This window comes from Prinia subflava, chromosome Z (assembly GCF_021018805.1).
Source record: "Prinia subflava isolate CZ2003 ecotype Zambia chromosome Z, Cam_Psub_1.2, whole genome shotgun sequence".
Classification (NCBI taxonomy): domain Eukaryota; kingdom Metazoa; phylum Chordata; class Aves; order Passeriformes; family Cisticolidae; genus Prinia; species Prinia subflava.
In genome coordinates, this window is record NC_086283.1 from 62,886,740 (window position 1) to 62,906,983 (window position 20,244).

General features: G+C 39.3%; 1 protein-coding gene across 1 annotated transcript; it reads left to right on the forward strand.

The window, feature by feature from the left end:
• The first annotated feature begins 58 nt into the window (after positions 1 to 58).
• Positions 59 to 16,300, forward strand: PLAA (phospholipase A2 activating protein). The gene is made up of 14 exons (XM_063423530.1): positions 59 to 277; positions 2,193 to 2,386; positions 3,317 to 3,417; positions 3,498 to 3,618; positions 3,942 to 4,109; positions 5,140 to 5,275; positions 5,805 to 5,974; positions 7,453 to 7,610; positions 8,594 to 8,813; positions 10,791 to 10,859; positions 12,361 to 12,432; positions 13,263 to 13,364; positions 13,999 to 14,163; positions 15,585 to 16,300. The coding sequence occupies exons 1-14, from the start codon at positions 129 to 131 to the stop codon at positions 16,148 to 16,150; spliced, it is 2,391 nt and encodes a 796-aa protein (XP_063279600.1). The 5' UTR covers positions 59 to 128; the 3' UTR covers positions 16,151 to 16,300.
• The last annotated feature ends 3,944 nt before the right edge of the window (positions 16,301 to 20,244 follow it).

Consider the following 20,244-nt stretch of genomic DNA (forward strand, 5'->3'; position numbering starts at 1 on the left):
CAGCGGGAGCGCGGTGCTTGCCGGGATAGGAAGCCTCGCTTTGGCCCGGTGGCGCGTCCTGTGACGATACTTCCGGGACGACTTCCGGCGCGGCGCGGCCCGTGCTGTGTCAGGCCGGCGGTGCCGCCATGGCGGGTGAGGGCAGCACGTTCCGGCTGCGCTGCTCCCTGCTGGGGCACGGGCAGGACGTGCGGGGCCTCACCCGCGGCCTTTTTCCGGAAGGCGGCTTCGTGTCCGTCTCGCGGGACAGAACCGCCCGTCTCTGGGCCCCTGACGGGTGAGTGCTGGGCCGCGGCGCTGGGCGGGCCGTGCCGGGCGGGCCGTGCCGGGCGGGCCGTGCCGGGCGGGCCGTGCCGGGCGGGCCGTGCCGGGCGGGCCGTGCCGGGCGGGCCGTGCCGGGCGGGCCGTGCCGGGCGGGCCGTGCCGGGCGGGCCGTGCCGGGCGGGCCGTGCCGGGCGGGCCGTGCCGGGCGCTCCAGCCGGTGCTCCGCAGGAGGGAGAGCGTGGAGGTGCTGCTGCAGGGGCTCGGCCCGTGCCCCGCCGAGTTCATCTCTGCAGTCGAGTCCTCCTTAGGGGCTGCTGGCAGAGCCGGCGGGGTCGAGGGAGGTGGCGGTGGGAGGGTGTTCGCAGGAGGCGTTCGTGACTGGCATTCCATAGGATCACATTACGGGTTTAGAAGGTGCCCAAGTTGTACCCTAAAGACCTTCTCATAAATATCTACTTTTTTCTCTAGCTCTGTCTAGTCTGTGTTTCAGGTCAGCCTTCCCGAGGCATCATGACAGTAAGGTGGAATGCTTTAAGTGTTTAAAAAAGCCCCATCCTTTCGCACCCTTGCTAGGCAAACTTCTTGAAACGTAAAATGGAATATGAATAAAAAGCTGTACAAAAAAAAATACACAAAGACATTGAAAAAGAAAAAAATACCCCAAAATTATTTTTTCAGCATATTACCCTGACCAGAAGCAGTACTGGTAAGCAGTGTGTATAGGAGATGTGGGGTATTGCTGGAAGCTACAGGGTGTACCTCCTCCCTGGACTACAGTTTATATTGTGATCTGTATTCTGAAGTTACTAGGCGTGAATATTCTTCCCATTGCCTTCCTGTGAAATAGAAATAATTGGCATATTTGCTGAATGCTTACATGTCTTTATATTGATTTCTGGAGCTTTGCAACTGAGGTGAAGAAAAACTACTCTTATTAAGTGGATCTTATTAAGTCTTCGCAAGGGAAAGAACTTGCTAAATTGCACAGAAATTTGCAGCAGGGGAGGAATTCTGGTTCTAACCCACAGTTTTTGAGAACTCGGTGAGGAAGAAGGCATAACTGACTTGTATAAACTTATAATGCTGATATTGATTATCCTTCTCTGCTTTGAAGGCTCACGGATTACAGTAGTCAGGGTTCAGTGGGTGAGCACGCTGCTGTGTGCTGTACAGGTTTAGCTTTTCCAAGATGTTGCCTTCATTTGTTCTGTGCTTTAAGGGGAGATGTTCTAGAACTTAGAAGAGTATTGTGATATCCTTACATATTTCAAGCTTACCAAGCATTGGTGTTTGAGGGATAATACTATGATATCATCTGCTAGGTTGTGGTTTTGAGGGTGGAGGAACAAACACAGGAAAACAAAACAAGCACACAGCACCCCAACCTTCATATTTATTCTATGGGAATAAGTAGCTTTTTCCAGTGCTGCAACATTGAGGTTGTCTCAGGGTGAAGAAATGAGAGTACTGGTCGAGTCAGTTATGATCTATTTAACTTTTATTGCTCTGTAGTGCTCCTAATGAAGAGCCAGTGAATACATTGGACAGGCAGTAAACTTCATTTGTGTACTCTTACTTTAGCATGAACTCAAACATATATTTGAGTTTTCAAACAGAAAAAGATGCCATAAAGACGAACTGTAGCTGTTTCTGATCAAATTTGGCATAATGTTTGCCAATGAGCAAGAAAAAACAAAAGTCCTTCCAGGCCTATCATTGCATTGCATCCACATAAGTAGAAACCTTTAGTATTGTGTACTGAGGAGGAATACTGGGAATGTAATTTTTGTCTTAAATTTCATTCTTTCTAGGCCATCCGTAGTACTTAACTCAGCACAAGACAAGCAGAGTTATTAATTCAAGAACTGTAATTTACTCAAATAAAGTACTGTTTCTGTCATGATTCTAAACTATCACCTATGTTTAAGTCTTAACAGGGGTTTTACTGAGATGCACTGTATGAGTGGCCACTCAAATTTTGTGTCTTGTGTGTGCATCATACCTCCAAGTGACCTCTATCCTCGTGGGCTGATTGCAACTGGTGGCAATGATCATAATATTTGCATTTTCACAGTTGACAACCCAGCTCCTCTTTACATCCTTAAGGGTCATAAAAACACAGGTATGTGGGAATTGTATTTTGGAGTTTTTTACATAAAAGTTAATGTGATTTATTAGAGAGGAAATTGAATTTATAAAATTTAATTTTGATTTATTTGGTATATAATATAACAAACTGTTTAATTATAGCTTCTGCAAATAGGATTTTATACTCTTAATTCATGGGGTGACCATTCATTGCAAGGACTTCCAAGTTTATCGTGATCAGTATTTGAACTTTCACTGTCTCTCTGAATTCCTGGCAATTCACAGAGTGATTACCCTTTTGTCAAGAGTCGCACTTTTAGGAAGCAGTTAGTTCTTCATGTATTTTTTTTTTTTTTTGTCAAAGCTGATACAAGTAGAAAAAATCAGCTTCCTAGATAAACTTCCTCTGTCCATTTTGTTACTTAGCTGGGTATTTAATATTGGTGCTCTAAATACAGTGCTTTATACTGGAGCATTTGCAGATTATCTTTCTACAAAATCTTTGAATGTCACCACAGTTTCTTGGTGGTAGTAGTTTGCCTTCCAAGAAGGTGAGCTCTTTTTCATACTCATATGAGTATTTTTCATATGAAATAACTTGAAGACATAAATTAATACCTGTAGACAAAACTTTTCTTTCTCTTAAAAGCTACACATTTACATTAATTGTGGGTCATAACTACTTATCTAACAGGCTTGTCATCATATTCTAGTCCGAGAAGCTCTAAAATACGAGTGGCAAAAATATTTCAATTTTTTCAGTCTAAAATTAAGAGAATTGTTAGCAGCTTCTTTCTAGCTTGCAATACAACTACAGTTCACCTCATTCTTCTCTAGACTCCTCAACACTAAATATGCTACTAATACCAAATAAATCCTCTTAAATGAATCTCTTGAAATTGCTGGCTTAAGATGTGTGGCAGGGCAGGGTACATGTCAGTTCTGACTTGACTGTTCATTCCAGTTTGCAGCCTTTCATCTGGGAAATTTGGCACATTATTAAGTGGATCATGGGATACAACAGCAAAAGTCTGGTTGAATGACAGATGTATGATGACATTACAGGTACGAAGTTCTACATGAATGTGAAATAAATGCTCCGTATTTGATTCTGACCAGTCCTAACAATGTCGAGTTTTTTGCAGGGTCACACCGCTGCAATATGGGCAGTGAAGATACTTCCTGAACAGGGATTAATGTTGACCGGTTCAGCTGACAAAACTATAAAACTGTGGAAGGCAGGCAGATGTGAAAGAACATTCACTGGTAAATGTTGCTGCAGTTGATAATTTCATTGGTGTGATCTCTTCTTGTCAAAGCAGAACAAACATTAAAATCTTACAAAAGTATGGATAAACTGAACAATATTTAGGCAGGATTTTTAAAGTCTTGAAGTAGCTGTATGCCCAGAAGCCACATGACTTCTATAAAAAATGGTATTTTTCAGAGACTTGTGAGCAATTAATTTTTTTTCCAACTGCTCCCACAAAGATTCGTTGCCTGGATTTAGATGTGAGCTATACAGAAGCGCTATACAGCTGCTAATGGAAACAATAACTGCATTAAAATTTTCTCTTCCTTTTGTAAAGGACATGAAGATTGCGTGAGAGGTTTAGCTATTCTCAGTGAAATGGAGTTCCTTTCTTGTGCTAATGATGCTAGTGTTCGAAGATGGCAGATCTCTGGCGAGTGTCTGCAGGTGTATTATGGACATACAAATTACATATATAGCATCTCTGTCTTCCCTCGATGTAAAGGTAGGATTCCTTTCTGACTGTTACACAACATTCTTCAAAATGAAATGGCAAGGTGTGTATTCTGATGTTCTGCAGCACTGACACAACTAAAGAACACTAGTAGCATTTTAATTTTTTTTCTTACACCTAGTGTAAATAGATAAAAAAACCCATTGAAATTGACTCCAAGTTGCATTGCTGTCAAAATAGCTGTGGCAGTATGTGGGATAAAAGGTCCTGGGTAGGGCTAATTGAAGGCTTAAGTGAAACTTAGGTGAAGCAGTAGGCAAAACCATTGTCTTAGCTCCCACCTGTATTTCAGTACTGTTGCAGAGTAGTAAAATAGTAATGTGTGGTGTGCCAGTTTGAGTTAATGTAAGTTTAGGTACTTCCACAAGTATTATGTGTAGTTTAGGTTAAGAATTTTATATATGAGGCTTAATTACATTTGTTTTCAGAGTTAGAGATCTAGAGGTTCAGAACTAAGTGTTGAGCCAGTTGCAGAAGAAATTCCAAGTCAGTGACCTTTGTGTGGTGTATGGGACACTTGCACATTTGCTCAACAAGTAAAGTTCACGTATATGGATTGAGGCATATATTGTAGACCTCGTCTGCCTTAAAATTTCTCATTGAGAAGTTTGTAGACTTTTGCAAATGCTTTATGTGTGTTTTCTGATAAAGCAGGCCTGCCTTTCAAAACTCAATTTGAAACAAATGCAAACCTATGTGTGCAAGTGCAAGATGAAACTGTGATGATTGCAAAATTGTTCAAGCCTTTAAAGGATGAAGGGATCTTTCTTTGTAGTGAGCACCGTTTCATTCACTGTTTCATTTGCTGCTTAATCTGCAATTTGTGCACTTTGGATTTTTTGAGAAGACAAGTGAACAGTGGTTAACTTTGTGCTCTCTGCTTGTAATTGAGAGAAGTACTAAATGGTGGAACGGTTCTTCTACTGTTGTGATTTTTAGATAGCCTGTTTCAGAATGGCTTCTCGTATCACAGTATGCTAAAAATCTACTTAAAAAGTTATTTATATCTTTTTATTTTCAGATTTTGTAACTACTGGAGAGGATAGATCTCTTAGAATCTGGAAACAAGGGGAGTGTGCTCAAACAATCAGACTCCCAGCTCAGTCTGTATGGTGCTGCTGTGTGTTAGATAATGGTGACATCGTAGTTGGTGCAAGGTATCCAAGTTTAAATTTAATATATTTGTAGATCCAAATCTGACAATCCTTGAAGAAATAGCCAGCATCACTTTGAATGTCAATTTCATTTATATTTAAAAATACAGCCATCAAAGTTTGTGTGTGTGTTAAATTTAAACATGTATACTTCGTCTATATATATCTATATATATAAACATCTGTACTTCATCTAAGAAATATTTTTTATGTCATTCACAGAGGGAGAGTGAGTTCTTTGGAAATGTGATAAATCATGAATAGACTTCAGAATAAATTTCGTAAACACAGTATAAAGAACCCTTTTGATAGGCACATTGTATCTCTATTTTAAAATTATACTAAAGACAGGGTTACCTACTTGATTTCTTCTCTGTATGGTTTTAGTATGAGAGTGAATTCCTTTCATAATAATTGGGAAGGGTAGTTAGAAATAGTGATGGTTTCTTGACATAGAAGTCATCATTAGAATTTATGCAGTCATTTTGGTATTTAAATAGTATTTCTATTTCAATGTTTTCTCTCCATTCAGTGATGGAATTATAAGGGTGTTTACAGAGTCCTTGGAACGTACAGCAAGTGCTGAGGAGATTCAGGCTTTTGAAAATGAGCTTGCCCAAGCATCCATTGACCCTAAAACTGGTGATTTAGGAGATATCAATGCTGATGACCTTCCTGGAAGAGAACACCTTAGGGATCCTGGTAAGTTATTGTACTTCTGTCACGTTAGAGGTGCCTCCAAATCTTGGTTTGAGATGTTGAAACTTCTGATGGTTTCCAAACTTAAGGCTTTAATCCCTTTGAGTAAGGTTACTGAAGGAAATGGCTTAATTTTACTCTACTATTATTTCATTGATTCTTTTGGAAACAGGACTTAAGGTTTTTTGGTTTTGGAGGTTTTTTTATTCTCCTATGAGATAATTCAGAAAAAGGTGGATTTGATGCTTGTGATGTTTTCTGTCTATTCTGCCAACTGTACCAAGAGTATGTCAAACAGATAATTTATAAAAGGAGTACTGAATGTGTAGGTTTTTTTCCTAATAAAAGTAGTAAATGCAAATTTTCTGCTTTAGCTTTTGACTTGAAGGATAGTCTTGATGGCCTTGGTTCACACCTTGTAAGTACTTGAGAGGGTCTTGAGAATGCAGTTGAAGCAGTAGTAAACATTATTCTTAAACAGAGAAATAGTTTTTCCAAAGGTGAAGTAGCCAGTGACTTCAGCCCTTGGCTATGCTCAGGAAGTGGCATAGATCTTACATCCATATGAAACTTCGCATCTTATTAGACTATGGGAGAATGTCACCTTTCTTAATTGTCAACTCACTGAGAGGATAAACTTCTGACATACTTGACATAAGTATTGTTTTGGCCACTTAGTCTGCTGGTAGATACCATTACCATAATTGTAAAATGCTCACTAAGATCGCTGCTATTCTTGTGAGATGTAGTATTTTGTCTGGTTTTTACTGGGATAGAGGTGATTTTCTCCATAGTAGCTATTATAGGGCTGTGTTTTGTATTATTGCTGAAAATGGGGTGGATAACACAGGGATGTTTTGTTTTTCTGAGCAGGGCTTACACAGAGCCAGGGCCTTTGCTGCTCCTCACCCACCTCACCAGTGAGGAGGCTGGGGGTGTGCAGGGAGCTGGGAGGCGACACGGCTGGGACAGCTGACGCCAGCTGACCCAAGGGATATCCCATACCATTCAGCATTATGCTCAGCATATAGACTAGGGGGAAGAAGAGGAAGGAAGGAGGGGATGTTTGGAGTGTTGGCGTTTGTGTTTCCAAGGAACTGTTTAGCCCAATGAAGCCTTGCTTCCCTGGAGACAACTGAACACCTGTCTGCCCATGGGAAGTGGTGTGTGAATTCCTTGTTTTGCTTTGCTTGTGCATGTGGTTTTTGGTTTACCTTTTTAACTGTATCTCAATCCCCAAATTTTTCACTTCTATTTATCTGATTCTTTCCTGCATTCCTACCATGAGGCCAGTGAGTGTACCTGTGGGGTGCTTAGTTGCCATCTGGGGTTAAGCCAAGACATGTATCTACTTAATTCCTGTGCTGTTTCTTGAAGTGTTGTTGAACTATTTTTAAATTTTTAATGCTGAGCGCCATTTGAATATTTTTCTCTTCTAAAGTAAATCATATCCTTAAAATCGTTTGAATTCCTGCCTACAGGAACAAGAGATGGACAGACACGGCTTATTAAAGATAACGGGAAAGTAGAAGCATATCAATGGAGCGTTAGTGAAGGAAGATGGATAAAGATTGGCGATGTGGTTGGTTCTTCTGGAGCCACACAACAAACGTCTGGAAAAGTCTTATTTGAAGGAAAGGTATATGCAAACTTTGTTTCATTCTTTGCTAAGTAACTGGTCTTTGTTCGGATAAAATATTATTAGAAAACAGATACTTTCTTGTTACCTTTGATCTCAGAGGTAGAAGTAGAAGTACAGTTTATTACTTACAAAACACATTTTGTAAAATGAGCAAGCCAGTGGACACAAATTATTTCAGAGAAAGGTAAACCATTAGTAGAGATATTGTCAAGTTCTATTGTGTTTATTGTTAATACCTTGAGAAGTTAGTTTTAGTATCCTTCCTAAAGGAAATGAACTTTAAAATTTATAATGCAAGGCTTACTTGAAATAGTAGGTACCAGGCCTTCTGTACTGCTTCTTTATAGTAACTATTGAATCTAAAGACATGTAAGCTGATCTAAAGACATATAAACTGAAAAATGTTTCCTTTACTGGAATATACACAGAAAAGCTTGTCAGAGTCCACCATAGAAGAAATGCCTTCAAGATACTGATTTTCACTCTCAGAGATTTTAAAGAAATACTAGGAAATAATTTGCTAGCATTAGAAGTGTGCTTTTAATACTGAAATTTCTTGAGGCATCTGATTGCTTTATAGCTCTGGAGGGAAACAGAGGTGTCCATGAGAGTGACCTGATGCATCTTTATTTTGTAGTGTATCTGTACACACATTATGATGATACATGGTTTTGGCTGAGACAGAGTTTGTATTCTTCTTAGCAGCTGGTACAGTGCTGGTTTTGGATATAGTATATATATAACACTGTTATAACACACTGATGTTTTGGCTGTTGCTAAGTAGTATTTAGTGTTTACCCTAAATCAGAAAATGCTTACTTGCAGTCTCTCAGGAGAGTATTATTGATATGTTCTGTAAGTAGCAGTGTTCTAAGTTTTTAGGCTTAGGTCTGGGCCAGTGTTAGACTGCGTTTAATACATCGTTATGTAAAAAGTGCTGGAAGACTTCTAATGTGTTTTTATTTTTACTCCGCTTAAAGGAATATGACTATGTTTTCACCATTGATGTTAATGAAAATGGGCCTTCCTACAAACTGCCGTATAACATCACTGATGATCCTTGGCTGACTGCATACAACTTCCTGCAAAAGAATGATCTAAATCCTATGTTTCTGGATCAGGTGGCCAAATTTATTATGGACAACACTAAGGGGCAAACACTGTTGAGTACAAGTAATCAATTTTCAGATCCGTTTACAGGTAAATATTTTAAACGTAAGTGATGACATTAGATACTCCTCTGAGTTTTGTGTCTTCAGCACACTTGCTGAGGATGCACTCTGACTGATCTTCTACACCATCATTAGTGAAGATGTGGAGCAGGACTGGATGCAGTACTGACCCCTGGGGTATAGCACCAGTAGATGTTGTTGCACTGAATAACCATCCTCTGATCATGGTTGTTCAGTCAGTTTTCAATCCATCTTATTATCATAGAATCATTAAGATTGGAAAAGACCTCTAAGAATATTGAGTTAGTTAACTGACCACCTCCTAGTTCACCCCTGAATCATATCCCCAGGTGCCATATCCACATAGTTTTTTGGATACTTCAGGGATGATGATTCAGACAGTTCCCTGGGCAGCCTATTCCAATGCCTGACCACCCTTCTGGTACAGAACTTTTTCCTAATATCTAATATAAATCTCTCCTAGTGCAGCTTGAGACCATTTCTTCACATCCTGTCACTTGTTACTGGGAGAAGAGACTGACCCGCACCTTGATACCTTTCAAATAGTTACAGAGAGCAGTAATGTCTACCTGCAGCTTCCTCCAGGAGCTTAAACACTCCCAGTTCTTTCAGCTGCTTCTCATAAGACCTGTACTCCAGATGCTTCATCAGCTCCATTGCCCTTCTCTGGACTTGCTCCAGCACCTCAATGTGTTCCTTGTCATGAGGGGCCCAGAACTGATCACAGGATTTGAGGTGTGGCCTCACCAGGGCCAAGCACAGAAGGGTAGTCACTGCCCTGATCCTGCTAGGATAAAAGCCAAGATACCATTGTCGTTCTTGGCCACATAGGTACAGTCCTGGCTCATGGTTAGATGATTAGCACTGCCAGGTCCTCTTCTGCTGGGCATCTTTCCAGCCACTCTGCCTCCAGCCCATATCTCTGCAAGGGGTTGTTGTGACCCAAGGGCAGGACCCAATACTTGGCTTTGTTGAACCTCATAGAATTGTCTGCCCAGGCAGGCTTCAGTATTGTAGCTCTTCTATAGGTGCTTTCATATCCTTAAATGATTTAGGGCAAATGATTCCGGGGGAAAGAAAAAAAGAAAAATCTTTAGCAAAATTCTAATCAAGGCAGTTGTATTTTTCAGTCTAGTCTTTTTTTTTCCAGTGAAAGAAAGGTCCAGTTTTCATACAAGAAGTGCCAGATGCTGTTAAGGCAATTACTAAAATAAAATAAAAAAATAGCCAGAGAATTAATCAAAACTTAGAGAAATACATAAATGACCTTTTTTTTGGCAGGAAATGGAACTAGAACAAGTTGATTACTGATAAGCTAAACCATGTTAATCAATTACATCCTGCTTATCACATTTACAAAAAAACCAAATTCAATTAATTTCACAAAGATGAATGTAAGAAGAAAATAGCATTAAAATAATTGAGCTAAATCTTTTTCTTGCAAGGGACTGGAAATGAGAATACATGCTTGTCAGGTTATATGTAACTCTGAGAGCTGCAATTATCACAGAGGTAATTAGGTTGGAAAAGACCTCTGAGATTGAGTGTAACATATGACTGAATACCACCATGTCAGCTAGACCATGGTACTAAGTGCCACACATCCGTCTTCCCTTAAACACCTCCACCACCTCCCTGGTCAGCTCATTACAATATCTAATCATGCCTTCTGTGAAGTAATTCTTCTTCATGGCCAGCCTAAACCTCCCTGGTGCAATTTAAGGCTGTGCTGTTTCCTCTTGTCACTGGCTGCGTGGGAGAGGAGACCAATCCCCAGCTGGCTGCAGCCGCCTTGCAGGGATTGGTAGAGTGATGTAAGGTGTTCCCTGAGCCTTCTCTCCTCCAGACTAAACAACCCCAGCTGCCTCAGCTGCTGCTTATGGATAGGCACTCCAGGACTTTCACCAGCTTTGTTACCTCTCTCTGGATTTTAATAGCATCAAGGTGTGTTTAATAGTCATTGCTTTTCTTGCTGTTTGTCTAGGTGCTGGACGTTACGTTCCAGGCTCTTCATCTGGATCAAGTACAATACCTGGAGCAGACCCATTTACAGGTAATGTAAAATTCAGATCTGTCTGGCTAGTACTTTTGAGTCATTTTCTGTTACATTCCGTTTTTAGCCCCAGTCAGCAGTTTCTTATAGTTCCCTGTTTGGGGCAGTAGTGTGGAAGAGCCTGGTACGGTGGTTCTGCCACTGCAGAGCACACCGAGATCTGTTCAGTAGAGGGAGCCCTCTGCTGTCGGGTCTGCCTCATGTCACTGTGTCCACTACAGCAAGGCTGAGGTAAGGACCTCAACCTTTTGTGTTGCCAGACTGGGTGTAGTCATAGGGTGTCTATTTTAATTTTTTTTTTTACATGATCTTTATTAGTACCATTCACCCTGTGTTTTAGATTCCGATCGTCACTGGTATAGCTATTGTAAAATTCTCCTCACTGATTTAGCAACCTTCTTTGCAAAGACATTCCCAGGCCCAGCCGTGCACTGGCAGACTCACCCCATCCTTGATTAATAGCTGTTACCCCTCAAAGAGGTTCCTGTAATCACTCAATGCCAAAGTCTCGTCTGCAAAACCAGCCATGCAGTGAGTTGCTGACCTACTTGATGAGTCCATTTTTATTCAAGCATTTTTGCTTTGCTCAGAGTATCGAATGCCTTGCACTGTTCATCCTTGTTCTCAGAGCTCTGTAATCCCTCTTGATATCCTCCAGGATGTCCTTGGCAAAACCATTGATGGCCATGTGGAAGAATAGCAGGGTAATAGTCTGAAGGCCAGGCAAGGCTTGGCAGTGTTTTGGTGGCATCCTGAATCCTTGCCTCCAGCAGACACACACTTCCCAAGTTACCAGGCCATATGCATAAGCAGGTACCTCCCTACCATGCAGGAGGTTACTCTTGCTTCCCATCACTGCTGCTTGCCTTTCCTGTTATTGCAGGCATGAGGTGCAATCTCAGCCAGCTCTTAACACATCACTGCTGGGTGTTTGTCCTCACCAGTACCAGGGCGCACACTGCCTGTTCTGCAGTTGCAGATCTACAGGTGGAGCAGAAGCCTTTGTGCTGTTACAAAAACTCACAACCTTCAGTCTTCCCCATCTTGACAGTGTTCCTGTGTCCAGCTGTCTTTCCTCCGTGGCTTTTGCAGCTCTTTGGTCTCTGCAGACGGAGGCCTCACTGAGGCCTCAGTGGAAGAGTGTCCACCTCCCACAGGAGAGACCACTTGAGCATCAGGCACAGAGTCAGTCAATGTCAGGGCAGTGTGCCCTCCTGCTGGAGCTTGTCATGGATACGGTGCTGAGGCCCTCAGCGCCTGTTGCAGCCAGAGATCATGACACAGTGTCCCAGCTGTGGGCTCACTTAGCTTGTGAATGCCGTCATCACCAACACCCTCACACAGGCATAGATTTAATCCTTAAAGAAGTGTTGAGCACTACTTTGTAATTCCTTTAGTGGAGACTAATCCCTTTTAATAGTCTTGTTTGAAAAGTAGTAACTAAATACAGGTGATACCTCTTTACTGGTGGTGGTGTTTAAAAAGTTAACATCTTTGTTAGGTGCTGGTCGCTATGTTCCTGGTTCAGCATCAAATGCAGTTCCTCCAGTGGGCGGGGTTGATCCATTTACGGGTAAGAGACAATGTCTGCCAGTGAAAAACTTTCCTGATCTTTTGATTTGTTTTTTTCTCTGACATGAATTCTGCATTGATGCAAGTTCATACATTATTAAAAATAGCAGATTGAAGCTGCTTATACTCTGAAATTATTCATTAAATAGGGATAACAGAGCCTTCCTGTGCATGCAGGAATCATGCACACAAGCTTTAAAATGTATAATAATAGTCTGAGAGGATTATTGATCTCCTAGTAGTTATGTTGTTCATCAGAGAAACTGATACATAATTAATGGACATTACACAATATCAGCCACTAAATGATCTGTGAGTTTAAGAAATCATTGTAGGTGATGATAAAAGCTTTTTATTGCTCTTTAGAAGAAGACATTTCAGGCTACTATTGTGTGTGTCATAACTTTGTCATATCTGCAGATTTTCTAATATGTAAACACTTTCATTGTGAAAATAATAAAAATCCAAGATTTCAGGGGCAGAAGGAATCTTTTTTCTAAAAAGACCCTTGCCGTTTTCATGTGTTAATTACAATGGCCATTGCTCTAAGTGACTGTGTATTTAGTTCACATAATTAAGAAATGATTGTTAATAATTTCAGCTTGTAAATTTTTACATGAAGGGGGAAGAGTTTGTGAAGGTATTGCTTTCAGTTTTAACCCATGAATGTAAAAATAATGAAAGGAATGATAGCTATTTGCATAGACATTCAGTTTTTTTCAAAATACATTCTTCTGGGTAACATTCTCCTGTAGAGAGTTACTGTTAGGAAGTCGTTCTGTGTCGTACACCTTGGTACACTGTTGAATGCTCTTTATTGCCTTTCTGTAGGAATGGGTGCCTACCAGTCAACTGCAGCTAAAGTTGAAAATATTTATTTTCCAAAGAAAGATGCTGTCACCTTTGACCAGGCCAATCCTACACAGATACTGGGTCAGTGTTCTAATATCAAGGATTTTTTTAAAATGTTTTTTGAAATAACTTGTTTAACTGAGCTTTTAAATAAAACCTATCCTTAATGCTAGATCCATTACATGAATCTAATATTGGACTTTTAAATGACACTGCAGTTTGAATATAGCACATGTCATAAGCATAACGTGATCATGTGATTTAAGTAAAAATAAAAAAAGTGATCACACAAAAAACATATAGTTTCTTTATTGTTTTTACTGCCTAATAAGAGAAAAGAGCAAAAAGGAATTGTATTTCAATTATGAAAGCTCTGCTGTTTCATTTGTGCATTTTTATCTTTATGTAGGCATTTTCTATTTTTTTTCTGCAAATTCTGAATCTTTGTGTTGCACTGTTGAAGTGGAATTAAAAGTAGCAATCATTGTGATAATTAAAAACTTCCAATTTTCTTCAAATTATTTTTAATAATAAAATAATTTTTTCAAATTATCAAACTGGAAAAAATGTTTATGAATCTCACCCCCCCCCAAAAAAAGGCTCAATTGCAATAGTTGCTCTTTGTTTATAAAGTGCTTTTGTAACATTTCAGTTGAGATCTTGATTTGTGAAGTTCTGTTTTTGGATGGGTGTGCCTCTTCTATTGCTATTACAGGCAAATTAAAGGAACTTAATGTCAGTGCAGCTGAAGAACATAAGCTGACAGAAGATGACTTGATCATCCTAGAAAAGTTACTGTCTGCAACATGCAACACCTCTGCAGAAACACCTACAGCACAGCAAATTCAGACTTTATGGAGAGCAGTTAACTGGCCAGAAGGTAAACTCTTGCAATGGTTTTATGCATCATCTCATCAGTACTTCACCACGAATGAAAAGTCTCATCATGCTGTATGTTACACTGAGTCTGTCCCAAACACTTGATAGCCCAAGTAGAAAACAGAAGATGACTAAAAGGTGCTACCAGCAGTGATCAGCTTTGGGGGCAAATATGGTAATTGTTTTCCAGGTTTTGTTGGCACAATAATAAACATAAAGGAGAAACTGGATATAAAAATCAGTTATGATTATTTCATTAGCAGGGCCATCCTCAAAAAGGTGGGAGACTTGTCAGGAAATAGAGTAAGGAAGCGTGAACTTGGCATGATGTTACCAAATGTGGGATGAAATTATGGAGATAAATTATGGGGAAAAAAAATCAAAAGTAGCTTCTGTTTAATATGATAGAGAAGAAGATACTGATGCTAGGCTATATGATCGAAGCTGCATTAGTGAAATGACATGCTGCAAGAATGTAAGTGGAGGTGATATAATTACTTTTAATAATGTATTGTCAGCACTGATGGATTGGAAAAGCTATTTTGTTTGTTACAGTACATTCTGGTAAAAAATATTTTTTGCATATACAAATACCTAAGAATGGTTAAAATTAACTGCTTTCTTAAAATTGCAGTTAAAGATTTACTAAGAGGAAGAACATTTTAGTATTAAAAATTCATGCTTATTTTATAATATCGCTTAATCAAACTGTGTTTTGCATAACAAGGAGCTGGTGATGGCAAATGTCATACCTTCCAGACTCTGTATTGTACAAAGCATTAATTCTGAAGATTCTGCATATCTGCAGGAAAAATGTCTATAAGTAATTGGGCAGGTTCAGCTTTGATTTGGTTGTAAGCATTTGATACCATTAGTAGATCCAAGGAGCCAGATATATAGAGAATTTGGGAAAGGGGGGACACTACAAGCTTTCAGTTCAGTTTTCTTACAATTTCCAGCTCATCAGTTGAGAGCATATTTTTTATTTTCCTTTCCTGTAAGTAGTTTTGTAGCTACACCACTGTAAGTTATGGAATGAGGACAAAGGGAGATGCTGTCTTGTGTAGGGGTGTTAAGTCACTGAACTTTCAGCTTTCAGTGACCTTTTTAGATTAGTTACCATATCTTGTGCTTGCCTTCAGTGTTATCAATTAGAGGTTTTAGAAAAGATTTTAAGATTTTCTGCAAAGCGCTATGTTAATCCTAAATTAAGGATTATGGATATTTTATGATAAATTGAAATGTTACTAGAATGGTTTTGTCAATATTTGGTTTTATGAATTTAAAACAATATATGCTTTACTTAGGCATGAAACTGTTACTGTCTGTTACTAAACCTGCGGAGCTTACAAGGTCTGCATCTGACAAATTTACACCTAGTACAGTATTAATACTAAAATTTTGTTTTGTTTTGTTTCTTAGATATTGTCTTTCCAGCTCTAGACATTCTTAGATTGTCTGTCAGGCATCCCACAGTGAATGAAAACTTCTGCAGTGAAAAGGAACACGTACAATTTATCATCCTTCTCCTTAAATTTCTGAATCCTAAAGGCAAACAAGCAAACCAGCTGTTGGCACTTAGAGCTCTTTGCAATTGTTTTGTTAGTCATGCAGGCCAGAAGCTCATGATGGAACAGAGGGATGAAATAATGACACAAGCAATAGAAACAAAATCCGGCAATAACAAGAACATCCACATTGCACTGGCCACACTGACATTGAACTATGCTGTATGTTTACATAAAGTCAACAACATTGAGGGCAAAGCTCAATGTTTATCTGTAATCAGCACAGTTATGGAAGTTGTTCAAGATCTTGAAGCCGTTTTTAGACTGCTTGTGGCTCTTGGGACACTAATCAGTGATGATACAAATGCTGTGCAATTAGCTAAGTCTCTAGGAGTTGATTCTCAAATAAAAAAGTATGCCTCTGTATCGGAACCAGCTAAAGTGAAAGAATGCTGTAGGTTTGTTCTTAATCTGTTATAACAATTTTTTCTTAGCACTTGAAAACAGTGTATGCAGAAAAAAGATGCTTTGGTTCATGTTTTATGACAAACTATACTTGGGGAAAATACTGTGGATTAATTACATTTGACTTGTTGCAAGATACAGATCAAATAAACTTTTTTCACTGTTTGTCATTGGACTGCTTTCCTGAACTGATCAGTGCACAGGAACTTTGCAGGGAGTCCTGACATTGCTCAGATAAAAATAGATCACCAAGAAGTCAAACCATATCAGTACTTACAGGTCATCCAGACAGAAAGGTAGGAAATGGCTGTTATTTAGTGACTGTCAACTCTGACACCCACCCCAACCACATTCTGTGTTACAGCATGATTAGTCTGTTTCTTTACTGTGGGGTTTTTTTTTCAGCAGATGAGGGGCCCTGAGATCTCTTAACTTCAGCAGTGAATTTCACAAGCTTGTTAGTTAACATTAGTTAATATTAACCCTTGTCAAATAGCCTGGTAAGGAAATTTTTCACCAGCTTTCTCCATTTCCTTTTGAAACTTAACTTTTATGGCTCTTACCTCTTTTAACCCTAGGGCTAGATGGCTTTTTGAGGGGTAGAACCTCCACCTGCTATATGGATGTTGTGCTTCACTCATTAATTTTTATTTTGCAGCTTGTAAAATGGCATGAACTTCTAGAGAGGCATTTAACTTCCTAATTTTTAAGGACAGGAATACCCCACTAGTTAATAGCAGTCTTACTCTACATGGCAAAATCTAGTTGAATATAAAAGGTCATCTTGAAGAGTGTGAGAGCAATCTACGTCCAGAGATGAGATTCAGCAGCAGAAGCTTGAAGAAGTTTCCTGTGGGTGGTCAGTGTACCCTGCCCAGTGTTTGAGGCATTTAGACAGTGTCCTTGACAAGAGGCTCTAACTTCTGGTCAGGTACTTTACAACTGAAATACTCTGTTATAAACTGCACAAATTTGAAGTCAAGTTTTATGAAGTACCTTTAACTTCATAACTGTGGTGACTGTTAAAAGGGAAAATAATACTTAGCAGCTTATTCCAGCAGATCTAAGATGTTCAGCTCAAAAGGGAAATGTTATTTTCTACTACTGCAAGTGTTACAGTTGGGTTTAGAATTAAGATTAACTGAAGGGGGTCAATGTTTAAGTTACATTTTTCATTAGACTAATAGAATGGAAAACAGGAAAAAGAAAAGGGCAAACTTCTGGCACGTAAGCTCCTCATCACGATACCTGCCTATGTTGTCTATGCCACATGTGAAGGATTTTGTGACCAAGAGCTCTTTTGTTTTCCTCCAGCTACTTTGAACTGAGTTACTACACTGCTTTCAGCAAACTTTGTCTCTCAGATCCCTAGTTGCACACTTGTACAATTGCACTTCGGATGGATTTCCAGATAAATACCCTCACAGTCCTGATCATGGTCTGAGTCACACATTTTCTGATTTGATCCATTGGAGGTTCATATAGGAGACAGTTCAAGAAATTATTTGTGACTACAGTGCTTAATAGATGAATCCCTTCCTGGGAAAGCATCTAAGAAGCTACCTTTAGGAAACATGTCTGTGAAATAATGTGCCTGTCTGTTGAATTTTGGTTGCCTACTATACAATAGTTCTTCAAGCTTCAGCTTTCTGATGTTGTGCTCTTCAACTGTGTTTGTACCTGTGCTATTTTAAGAAATTATACTTGTCTTAATATTTTTGTTTCATTATTGTGAGACTTCTCTGTTACAGATTATCTCTTTACATGAAAATTGTTATGAATTTCCCAGACCAAAAATTAATGTTTATATTAATAAAAATACTTTGGCAACTCCCAAGAAATGGTATATTAAAAGATATTACAAAATTCACTTGAATTTGCAGAGAAATGATGAGGCACAGCAAAAAATCCATCTGGGGACTGCAGCACTTCATGTTAGGTGAGGTAAACAAAGCAGGCCAGGTCTGTTTGGAGAGAAAGTTACCTCTTGCCACTGGGTACTGTGATGCCAACCCTTCCATGATTAGCATCATCTGAGGAAAAAGGGAGTGGGGAATGGCTTTTGCATTTGTTTTAAATGGCGCTGTTTATGTGGTTCATGTCAGCATGCACATATATAAACACAAAAATGCATGTAAGGGTACTGCACAATCTGCTGCTGGGATCACCAATGAGAAGAATGCCTTAGGACTGTCAGCAGGATGAAGTTCTTGTTGCTGTGAAAGAATGTTGTATCTATAGTGAGGAAATGTGCCAGACGTGAAGTCCACAGTGTACAAGCTTTTGAGACCAGAGGCCTTTGAAAACAACTATGTGCCTGGCACACAACTGGGGGCTGGCTTGCTGTCTACAGCAGTAAATTTTGAATAAGTTGATCTGTCTGCTAAGGGTTCCAGATTTCATTAATCAGGGGAATAGTTGAAGTATGTTTGGGAGATTTTAAGAGCCCCTTGAAGAGAAGCTGTGTCTTTTGCTAAGAATTCAAAGTTTCTCAGTAGATGGCACATTTCTTTCGGCATCTTTTTCTGAGATAGAAAGGAAGCTTTTAGAAAGAGTAGCCAACAGCACCCAGTAGGATCTCACGTTAAAGCATGGTTGTTCAGCATGGCTTGCGTTTTATGAATTGGATAAACGTGGGATCTACTTAGACCAAAACTCAGGACAAGTATAAAATGCCTTCCCTAAGGAACTAAATAAGGAGTCAAAGCTGACTTATGTCAGCATCAACTGCTGTACTTTCCAAAATAAAAGAAGACTACAGTAACATAAACTGGGCTAATCTGTCATAAGGTTTCTATAATGTCTGTTATTATGATGCACCTTGCTCATATCAGAACCTAATTACGCAGTGTTAATTACTCAGTCGTGTTCAGGCCACAGCTAGAAATACCTAACTTCAGTCTGCAAATCTGTTTCATTACTAGCACCATACAGTGAACTGTACATTAATGAATCCTTGGATGCAGTGACTTTTTAATAATGTAATATGCTATAATAATCTACAGGAGGAATCTTACCATAGATCAGTACTACAGAGGCAACTCCAAATGCTTTAGGAAATGTTACAACCTGCTGGTTTCAATTGTGAAGTTTTTTTGCTTAAAAAAACTTAAGCTTCTTAGCTAAATGTGATCCATTACTGTAAACTGTGATCACTTTCATCTTTTTCTCTCTTTCTCCTTAAACTATCAACAAATCCAAATCTAGGAGCAGTAGATGTGTCCCATCTTTTCAAAATGTGTACTGAATAGACTGTGAAATTAAATGTTTGGCAGCAAGATGCCATATGCAGCTGCTGGCAGCCTGAAGAGTATCTGGATGTTTTCAGACGCCATATTCTTCTAGTGGTTTTTTGATGCTTATTTACTGTAGAGGTTGAGGTTTCAGATTTGGTGGGAAATTTTGTTTCTAGACTTTCCAGTTGCAAAGATAAATTTGCAATGCTCATGACACCACTGTTAGTCTGTACAAAACACATTAAAAATAGTTTAAAGTATGAATTACCCCTTTGAAACCGGTAATTGAAAGAATTTGAAGCCTGTAAGCACATAAATTCAAAGTCCAGTTAGCCTCTGTATTCTGTATTCTGCATTCATTTAAAACACAGTTTGCATGCCTAAGCATACACTGCTAAACTTTTTATTTTCCTTATAAGTAGCCCAGGGGATCCCATTTTTATCCCAAACTTAGATCCCTTCCTCAGTAATTACATTACCTCTGCCACCTTCAGAGTATGCAGAGGCTGTTATTTGCTGGTGATAAATATGAAATATATCTATTTCCACCTATCCAGGTAATCTTAACCACATAGACTAAGCAGGATTAACTCTTATATTACCCACCTCTGCAGGGACTTACACTTGCTGAAAAAAGAACTGATGGTACTTAGTAAATCTGAAAACAGTGGCAAACCCATGCAATATTGTCTCATCTGCCCACAGCACTTTTGATACCGCTAGCTTTGTACAAGTTGCGTTCAGTGGATCTCTGCCTAAATGTGCCAGTACATCCCATTTGAAGATCCAACACAATATGGACAACATGTTTGAATCTGGGAAAGAAAGCAGACACAAAAGAACAGACATTCCATTGTGTTAAATAAGGAAGGA